The sequence below is a fragment of the Sinohyriopsis cumingii genome, chromosome 11, assembly GCF_028554795.1.
Source record: "Sinohyriopsis cumingii isolate HCF-2022 chromosome 11, ASM2855479v2, whole genome shotgun sequence".
NCBI classification, from domain to species: domain Eukaryota; kingdom Metazoa; phylum Mollusca; class Bivalvia; order Unionida; family Unionidae; genus Sinohyriopsis; species Sinohyriopsis cumingii.
In genome coordinates, this window is record NC_142971.1 from 64,008,407 (window position 1) to 64,019,614 (window position 11,208).

Sequence of the window (11,208 nt, forward strand, 5' to 3'; positions counted from 1 at the left end):
AGTCACATTATCCTGACACCAGGCTGACCAGTCCTAACACTAACCTCTTAATGCTGAGCACCAAGCGAGGCAACTGTTAGTACCATTTTTTTTAAGTCTTTGGTATGACTCAGCCGGGGAATGAACCCACAACCAACCGCATCAGAGGCAGATGCTCTAACCACTAGGCCAACGGAGCGGTCAAATGAAAAAGAAATTAATGGGAGCAAATGATAAAGGTTCTTAACATACAATGAATATGCTATGTGATATCTATTTATTTTGTACATCAGGATGATGGACAATGTTTAATTTTGCCATGTATCATGAAAATTCTACCAAATCTTGGTCATTCCCTTCATCAGAATTTAAGAAAGAAACAAGAATCTGGTTAATTTGCAGAACATTGTGACAATTTAGAAAAAGTAACAACACCAATTTGCAAAAGGGCCTCAAAATTTTTATCATATTCTTTGTTAAATAAAGCTAAACTGACTTTACTAATTCCAAATTATATAAAATGGTTCTAACTAATGCCAATTAAATGAACTCGTGAAAATAATACCGAAAAGGATTTGAGAAATATCCATACTTTAATTCATAACAATGATGAGAATTCTTTTCTGGAACTTGAAAAAACAAAACTTAAACTTTCCCATTGTAGTTTAACCAGTACCTGTCAATGCTATAACTTTTTTCAAGTTTGCATAATAAAGCTATATGTATGTCTACTACTAAGTTAATTGGTCATTTATAGTATTGGTTAGTTGTTGCTATTTCAATTAGTACTGGAAAAACAATGTTTACTGAAAGATTTAATTGTTTTAAGGAAGAACAGGTTTACAATTTTATCGATTAATCCGCATAATTGAAATGGTCAAAAACATTTAACAAATTCTTGATATAAAAAAATGAAACATGTACAGTACATACATTTTCGTAATTTATATGAGATAAATGAAAGATGTACATACATTTCCCTAAGTTATATGTGATAAATGAAAGCTGATCTGCAACCCAGAATCTTCTGGTAATAACTTGTTACATACTGATGTTCTATATAGAAACATTAGTAAGACAAGCTCAGACAGTTTGGATGTTTTGCGATCAACACTGTTGTTTTATGCTAAATACAAATGCTAAATAAAAAACTGTACTGTAGATGGATTATCAAACCAATTCAGAATATTCAAGATCATTGGTCATTTCTGCATTTAATCTTGCCATTAAAATTTACAAAAATATATGGGGTCAAAATGGTCTCCAAATCGCTGGCTAATTGATGAATTGAGTGTTTATAAAATCAGCTTTCAATTATCTGTGGTAAAGAGAAAGATATAGAAGGTGGGTGAGAAGTGTACATATATTCCCTGGCCACATGGGTATGTCTAGGGTTCCTTACCATGTCATTACTGAAATCCTGAAAGGAAATTGGGTTCATGGATGAAAAACAATGGGAAGAATAATTACTTTTACAATATTGTAAATCAGAATAGATCCACTTCTTCAAATATCTGTTAATTTGAGATTTGAAATTTTCCCTGAATGATATTCCAGCGGACACACTATAATAATAATAAATTCAAAACAATTTAATTTGCATGATCTTTTTTGAAAATTTTGTCCTAATAATGTTTTTTTATTACAGGAAGTACATTCTAGCTCTAATATGTATATCTCTAGTAACCTTGACCTTGATGACATTTCATCACAATCTGAAATATCTTGCATGATACAAACGTCATTACAACTTTGTGCATCTAATCTTCAATAACAAGTTGCCTAGTTTAACTACTCAATGGTCTTAAAATAACTAACAAGAATGAGCAAAACCAGAATGTTTTGTAAAATTATATTTTTTTCCCCCTAAAATAGAAAGTAAAAGAATTAAAAATAACTTACAGTATCATGAATGAAATACCAAAATTTTGAATCAAAATGAATTCCACAGGTATTCTGAATGATGGTCAGTAATGTACTGATGTGTCAACAGTACAGAAGAAATCACTGGGCTTTAATCCCAAAATGTCTTTAAATGAATTCCCAGTATTTCCGTAATAGCTATAAATGCAAATGTCTTTGAATGATCAAGCACTGTAATTGCAATGAATGATTGAAATGCATAAAGTCCTCGCAATGAACAACTTCCAAGAATTGTTTTTGCTATTAAGAATGTATAATTCTCTTAGATAGAATGATAATATGCAATAGAGAGACTGCAATACAAGACTTTGAATGAATCATCTTTGCATTTCGAAATCACCTAATCAGTAAACAGGGTTACATGATTTACACCAGCTAATCATCAATTAGGTCACCTCAGCTAAACTGCCATTAACTAAATGACCTTTATAAAATCTATTATTATGAAAAGAAAGCACATAATATTAATATACACAACATCTGATGGATCATGATAACAGACATCGTTGTACATGGTAATGTCCTCTCAAAGTCAAGCTTGGGGTTAGTAATTTGCAAAGATCAAAGGTCATGTGGATGAGTCCATTTTAGGTAAATGTGTTCACTTTACATATTTTTGTACTTTATCAGATTTTATTTCATTGGTGTATACCTGATATCATTGAAAATTACTGAGATTAAGTAATTTGGGGTTTAACATGAACTATATATGCACAATATAAACATTTCTGCTTAACCACTGATCTCATCTCCAAATCAAGTCAAATATCATAAATGGGAAGTAACAACTTTACCCACACATCATAAACTAATATTAGGGAATAAATGAGACTGATTACCAACAAAAATGATTTTGTCCTCATAATAAATTTTGTACAAATTGTGGATTTAAATTTTCAGGGGACTGTGTGAGTCAATTCAAGTAAACAATCGAGAATATCACCACCTGAATCATCAACATTCTACTGTAAGAGACGCTTGAGATTTTTTTACATCCAGGTACTTGGAAGTGATCTTATATTTGGATGAACTCAGTCTTTACCCTTCATGAAGTCATAAAGGTTAGAACCTTTTTTTGCTCTACTGACCATATCAGACACTTGAATAATGTTGTAAAGGTATTACTGAAGGTCCTGTCTTAAAAGAAAGTTTTTTCGATACACACATGGAGATTAATTAAGTATTTTGACTTGAATTTTCTGCCAAAATCATGGTGCATGAACTGGTAGACACGAAGTCATTCACCATATCTAACGAGACCATCATGGTCATGTAGAAAACAAATGACAGCTCACAACATCACCAAACACCTGCCTATAATAAACTGCTAATGAATAATACATTATGGTAGTTTGTTCCTAAAAACATATAATACATATAAAAACATAATACACTCCTAGAGCTATGAAAAACTTTATAATGGACATAACTGATCCATATTTTGATTATCCTTGAAAACATCAACAGATATTCAAGCATGACACATCATGGTGGAAAATGTCCTTTTAAAAAGTACTTTTATCAAACTGGAAAATGTTCAGCTGGAAATGTGAATATTCTTGTTGAAAAAAGCAAAAACAGAAGGTAAAACAACAAGCGAACTTTGCACTAAATGTAAAATTACCACCATATCACCTCTACAAGCAGATGCTTTCACCAAATACTCTCAAAGTCAATTCTTTCCACTCAGAATTTATCTCAGTTTTGCACATAGTGTCACAAGGGATAAAAACTATACAATGTGACAGTATTTATAAAGACCCATTCTACATTGAAGGCAAAAATGTTCTTTTAAGTTCCAAATCTTTCCAAGTTTTACTTAGAATTAAGTCTGACTTCTTTCACTAACTGCACAAAAAGCTATACAAGCAAAATGACTAAAGTTAAACCTTAAATTCCAAAAGTTCAAAAAGCAGATTTGTAAAAGTTGTTAATTGATCCAGACATTAATTAAAATTTTTTGTTTCACAGAAAATGCTTAAATTATGTGAAAAAAATGGAAAGATTCCATGTCAACTATGGATATTGAAGAAAACCTGAAACAAACACGAAAGGAAGTTAAATTATGTTTGAAGAAAATTTCAGCATTAAGAACAGTAAGAACAATTTGAGAATTCTCAAAGAGGTTAATTTGGTAAAACAAAATAAAACACATACGGTACCCATAAGCATATTCAAAATAAAAATATCAATAAAGCTTGTTAGTGTTTATGTTACCTGTCCAATTGGCAGCCAAACTGTCCCGTAAAACTAGAATATAAACATGAACAACCATGTGTTTCATTCATTTTCTTTTAAGAATATTTCCTGTTTTGAAAACATTTCAATTATTAGAATTAAAACTTACAGACTGAATAGTGATTCCAAGCACAAACAGTTTCAACCAAGACTGATGACACACTGTAAATGACAATCATGTTCAAGAAATATTGCCCAAATTTTTGTTTGTAAGGGAGAGTACAAGTAACCAAAGAAGGCCCCTTCTGAAAATCAACAGCATGATTGAACAATTTCATCAACATTAAAAGTCAGTTTCTCCAACTTTTTTCTCAGTAAAATGCATAAGTAAACATCACACTGTGCTCATTTTGTACTGGTTATATTATTATTATGATTAAACATCCAGTCTAAAACTAATTAGTTCTAATTAGCTGGCATACTTAAAATGCATATGCATCTCTATTTGCACCACATGCATAGAAGAAAAGAGGGTCACTGTGATCTATAGCTCATATTTTAATGGCTTAGATTACATTTATGCATTTAGCTCATCATCATATAGCCTTTTTTGCATGCTATGTACATTTTATCCAATCTTGGATCAAGAAAATTAGTAAGGGAAGGCATCATGATGAGCACTAATCTTTCTTTGAAAAAGAATATAATTATGACCCAACAAATTGTATGCTTCCCCGACTTAAAGATGATCACTTGTAACGGTCACCTTTACTCAGTGATCACCTTTTCACAATGGTCATTCTAATTTCCACATGGCAAATTTCCTACATAGATATCCTGTATTTGTAGTGGTCACCTGCCTTCCAAGGTCAGCAGCTAGATGCTTCCTAACCAAACAATAGTTGCTCCCTACCCTATGTGGTCACTAGAGCATATTTACATTGACCATGCAACTAAATTTTTGCATCATGAGGAAGGTATTGTTTAGATAAAGGAATATCACGTGAACTGATGTGCAAACAATTCTTAGTTCATGTATACTTATAACTCTAGTCATGCTGACAGCGTGACTCAAAGGTGACATTTAAAATTTTGAAAGGTTTTTATTATTAGGGTAGGGTTCAAGCAATTCATTTGTTGGATGGTTGGAAAAGTAGTCGTGTTATTGCAGCAAAAATGGAACTCACCTTTTGTGTCAGTGTCACAGAGTTAGACATCTGATCTATCTGAATTGAAGCTATATCTAACGGAGAATTTTTTTTCTCTTAGAATAGGTAAGAGTTATGTCCCTTTTCATTAGGGCCAAGGATGATTCAATATCAAAAACATGTCTGTAGAGACAGATGAAGTTTTGGTTCATGAGTCATGATGACTATGCAGCTTCCTTTAATGTTATGTTCATCGCAGACATCTGAATTAAGCTGTCTGAGCTGAACAATGGACTAATCCACATCTAGTTCCAGAGCGTGAAAAAACTAAGATTGGTGTACATTTTTAAAATGGTGATGATTTCATTTATAGACTGGATTAAAGTGAGCTGGATAAAGTAATCAAATTTGGGAGAGAACAACACAGAAGTGTGCTGTACATTGCATATAAAATAATCTTGATAATGTAATAATAATAATAATAATAATAATATTTAATACATGGTGTTTGTTTAAAAGAAACAAGTTTTAAAAGATGAAGTTATGTACAGCTGTGTGCAATGGCCAGTTTTGCTTTTTCCTATGGCCGCTAGTGACAGGTTTGACTGTCTTCAACTTTTTATATTTATATTTTTTACACAGCTAAAGATCCAACAATATCAAAATATTTATAAAAAAATGTACAGGTGGGTGGGTGTACATTTTCATGTACTGCTCTTAGTTGAATATCTATGGAAAGTAATTACCATTACAAAAAAATTATGTGAAAAAGTATTCTTGATAATTGCCTATAAATAACAGACAAATGAGTATTTCAAATTCATCAAATCTGCACAGGTTTATGACCAAAAAAATCCATTCATCAAAGACACAAATTGGTTTTTGTTGGTGAGTGAATTTTTATCATATGACACAATATTGCTGTAAAAGCTTTATGAAACAAACAGCCTACTTGATCAATTTATGTCAGGCTATATATCTCTAAAAAAATAAATAATGGTTTTATATAATATTCTTTGCGTTTATCAATTTTTCGCACAGGTCTGTTATTATGATTAATAAAATTGTACAAAAAATTTTCTTTCTTATTATTTAATACAAGCAAACACTGCAATCAAATCACTTTATGTTTAATCTCTCATCAAACACAACATTTAGCCGAAGTCAGTGAAGAATAAAACATGGGCTAAAATGACCAAGCTATTTTAGCAAAGATCATGTTGTGTTCATCAAGATGCATAACCCAAATATACATTTTATGAGTGAAATGCAACAATATAACCAAGGCCATTAAAGTATGAAATGTAGATTACAGTGACTTTTCTGTTGTACCATAGTCTGACTATACATCCCTGTTTGTTTGTACCCCTCTAACGATTTCAATAACAAAAATGTTTAATATGATAATAAGTGCACAAAACTAAGTCAATTGAATCATTGATTTATAATTTCTAACTTGTGACCAGAATGGCACTAATGCTGGCATCCCTTGCTCTCTTTTATGCTTAATGGACTTTCCATACTAACACAGCATCATATTGCATACACTATAGGCAAGTTTATTTCCATCAGACAACATAATGACATAGTTCATCCTGTTCGGCAACCATTGCGTTGAAAGTCTGGAATTATATCACTTTGCACACATGAACATAGAAATTAAAGCACTTGTTAAATCCACGTGAAAAGCAAATTTGTTGTTGTCATTATTTTCCTTTGCTTGATTCGACATTGTAAATATTGGAAAGCAGACGACTTATGTATGTACATCTGTAGTCGTGACACACCCATATGCTGAAAATGGACTTGTCCAGGAACTGGAAATGGATCTGAACATGTCCATCTATTATATTGAAAACTTTCGTTACGCATGAAACGCGTAGAAGATCACGGTGTTAGGGCCACTCTACTCACAGTCAGGTTAGAAACTTTAAATCATTGAATGAACTGACTAAGTTCCTTGCACTTTTTATCACATTAAAGGTTTCCATTATTTAAATCGGTAGGGGGTACAAACAAATGGGTTTGTATTGTCAGACTATAATGAAGATGCATGAAATCAATTTTTATGATTCTAGTCTGAACACTGCCTAAACAAATAAATCTTAAAAATGAAATTTAAGCAAAGTCAGTGGAGAGTGAAAGATAGGTCAGTGACCTTCCATTGTGATGCAGATGAAGCACTCCCCAAAAGAAATTCCCTCAAAGTTTTATACCCCAAGAATAAGAGTGTGGATACAGGATCTTAAAACCTATGTAATTATAAGCTAAATGCAAAATTTAACATTAGCCAGTAAAATGTAGGTCACAATGACCTATATTTGTCATAAGGTTGTGGTACCAACATAGATGCATATATCAAGTTTGATTATGTGTACAGTACTAACTGAGAAACAAACTTAAAACAACACCAAAACTGAGACAAAGAAATATAGGTCAAAGTTACCTAAACTGTGATGATAGTTTAGTACTCACTGAGATGCATCCTCTCACCACATTTCATGATGCCAGGAATAACCATATGTATACAGAGTGCACGGAACCTGTATGTGGCCCTAAGCTAAATGTATAAACTTAACCAGGAATGTCCATCAATGTATCGGACAAAAAGGGTAGCTCAGTGTGTTGGAACTATAATCCACCGGTAGTGGGTTCAATGCCTGCTCAGGTACCTCAGTGTGTCCTTGGGAAATATACTTAGCTCCAGTTCCTTGCATCATCTGGCCAAGCATGTCTTAAAACCATTAAAACAAAAAAAAAAAAACAAAGCATTTACGTACAAAGTTATCCTCTCCCTCTAAAGACTGGTCCCTTGAAAACCACTCCAAGTGAACCATGTCTAGAATCCAGGAAGGACAAATGGTCTAGATTCCCTTAGTCTAAACATATGTATATGATTTCACAAGTGTGAACACAGATGGCCAACTCTACACATACATGTGTGTGTATATATATATATATATATATATATATATATATATATATATATATATGATTTTACAGGTATGAATACAGATGCCCTAAGTCAATACATATGTATATGACTTACAGGTGTGAACTCAGATACCCTAAATCTATACATATATATATGATTTTACAGGTGTGAACACAGATGCCAGGGGTAGTTCAATAACTCTCCTTCCACTTTGCAAAAAGACGACAATACTACTGCAAATTATAATTTTGTTCTTTCAAAAAGATAAAATAGTGTCTGCCATTTATGATCTCAAAATCAAAAAGCTATTGATGGTATCCTGATGGTATCTTTGGATAAGCACCAATAACCTGTATATACAATTTGCAATAATAATGGTTGAAAATTTGGTCAAGCCACTGCTTGATTCTTTACCTTTCTTCTCTCCCTGGTTCTTCAAGCTTTTGGCCTGCCTAGTGGACAACACAAATGCCAGGATAGAGAGTATAAAGGCATCAAAAATCAACACAATAGCAAGAATGTAGCCCCATTTTATCTCACAGTGAGCCATGTTGTACCCAACAGCATTCTGGCCGCAGATTCTACGCACATCAACATCATCAAATCCACGGGGGTATATGATGCAGCCAACACCTATGCAAACACCTGGAAACGGGAAGCATATGAAGATGTCTAAATAATGTAAGTACAATAAATCCTTACATGTATGCAAAATACACATCTTTAGATAACATAACATCTCAGCATCTTAATTTAATATTTCTAGGTAATCTTCCTTTATTCAAAGGACACCTGTATAATGTGAATAATGACAACGATGATTGTCCTAAATCCAATTTAGCCACACATAAAGGGCCTTGTATCTTTCACAAAAATTATGTCTTTTAACTTTCACACTTATGAATCTTACTGTAGACCAGTTCAAAAGTCTGCACCATTTATGTACTAAGTTAACAACAGTGATAGAAGGAGACTATTCTAATGGACTCAAATCACAGTAAAAGTATGAAACACAAAAATCCATTAAATATGTTCATTTGCAAAAAAAAAGCAGAGTTACAATGAAGTCACATTTTAATGGATCTCCCTATCTGATCAGTTGAAACAGCATTTGTTCTGCTACAAGAGCAAAATAAAAAGATTCTCTGGTCATCAAAAATATTGGCCCCAATACTATTATAATGGAGCATTTTCCTAATATGGCATTGCTTAAATAGGTAGATGGACCACTGACTCGTCATGATGGCAATTTGGTTTTCTTAACTAGGAAAATCTGTGCAGTATTTATAATAACCTGTATTTGATCTTTTATACACAACATTTTAATTTGTATAATATATTTAAGTGTGAAATAGAGAGATTTACTGGCAAAATAAGTCTCTTTTTTATCATTCCTATATTTTCACACGTGAAAAATATATCCTGATATTTTCATGCGTGAAAATATAAGATTTCCCATCATGCAAGGTGATGCTTAATTGTGTGTGCCTACCAAAGTTGTACATTCAACAACAACAGAAAAGTACCTTGTGAGCTAGAAAAAATAAATAGAAACTGCCTTACATTTCAGATATGGAAATTAATCTTTAATAATGAAATCTGAATGGATGGCATTTGCATCTCAATAAAGTTAATTCCCCAAGTTTGGTATATAATAAAAAGTCAATTTTATTATCCTATTACCAGATATATTTCATCTTGTTGTATCAAAAACTATGTATTTTAACTTGCGGCTTTGCCACTTGTTACAACATCATATTTTTGGTACCACACAATGAAATATATCCGGCATTAATGTACAAAAGAAAGTATCCTTTACATATGATGAACTTAATTTTAGATAATAAATTCAATATTTCATATTTTAAATTCCACAAACTTATGTAAACATCTATACATTTCAAATTTATAATATTATAAACATTTATAATCATTTCTATAAAGTAAAAAATAAAAAATTGTTTCTAAAAATATAAAATTCTGAGTACATTATAAAATGAAACCAAATACCCTTTAAATAAAAACTGGCAATGCTGATAGAGTTTCTGCAAATAGTTAAGAAGTCGTAAAGCGGTGCAGTGACAGTGTATTCAGTAGGGTAGGGGCAGAGTAATAGAGTAATTATATTTGATCATAGTTATTACCTGCGACGACCTGAAGAGAGCCACAAATGTTGAAGACGATGTTCGGCCTCAGAAAGAGAAACATAAGCATGCATATGCAACTGAAGATGAAAAGCAGTGCCGATATCCCTACCAAGAAACTGGCGCCGCGGAAATAGTTGTTCAGGATGGTACTGAAATCAAGGAAATCTCCGCGACAAGTGTATTCCGCTCCTGTCATCGTCCGCTCACAGAACTCGTACAGCCCAAAATACCCTACCCCCGGGCTTTCGTTCGTATCCCCAAACCAGTAAGGCTGGACGAATGCCACTACATTCAGGATCACGTAACACATACTGAAAATAACCCATACCGCCGCTATTGCACGTGAATTACGCACGTAATTTGTGTGGTAAACCTTTGTCACTTCAGCATTCCAGTTTGTTTCTTGATTCATCCTGATTTCCTGCTCTTTTTACCAAAATAATTCCTGTTTTCGTGCAGAATTGTTTGGGTGAGGCTTTGTTTCTCTGAAGACTGTTCATACCTCCAGTACAGGTGAGCTGTACAATACCCAGCGAACTCTGTCAACTGGTTTGACAGGTTCTTATCGCGGTCTATTTTTAGAGGGGCGATCACTGACAACAAATCCCTCAGTAATTCGTGACGAGCAGCAGAGGGGGCGAACAGACCGACTTTGGAAGCGTCCAAAAAACCGAAATAAGGCTTCTAACTAAAAATATTTCGAGCTGAACATTTGCTTGAGAACTTCGGTTAATTAGAGAACTCGCGAGATTACAAAAAAAAAAAAAGTAAAAAAAAATGAACCAACTTGAGGTCATGGCCCCTCTGCTGCTATAATTAAATCATTATATTATAATAAAATGGTACATTCGGAATCTCATACTGCAAGGATAGTTCGAGAACGATTAGAAGCAATCAA

General features: G+C 33.0%; 1 protein-coding gene across 3 annotated transcripts in view; it reads right to left on the reverse strand.

Moving 5' to 3' along the window:
* The window catches only part of LOC149788583 (LHFPL tetraspan subfamily member 3 protein-like), a 29,417-nt gene extending 18,541 nt beyond the window's left edge, over nt 1–10,876 (reverse strand). The window contains exons 1-4 of one of the 3 annotated variants that reach the window (XM_089974638.1): nt 10,308–10,876; nt 8,578–8,808; nt 4,120–4,152; nt 1,382–1,399 (exon numbers count right to left, since the gene is read on the reverse strand). In XM_089974638.1, coding sequence (XP_089830764.1) covers nt 1,389–1,399; nt 4,120–4,152; nt 8,578–8,808; nt 10,308–10,722 — 690 coding nt within the window. In that variant the 5' untranslated portion in view covers nt 10,723–10,876 and the 3' untranslated portion in view covers nt 1,382–1,388. The remainder of the gene's footprint in view (nt 1–1,381; nt 1,400–4,119; nt 4,153–8,577; nt 8,809–10,307) is intronic. The other 2 variants (XM_089974635.1, XM_089974637.1) reach the window with 2 other exon arrangements.
* Nucleotides 10,877–11,208: the final 332 nt, after the last annotated feature.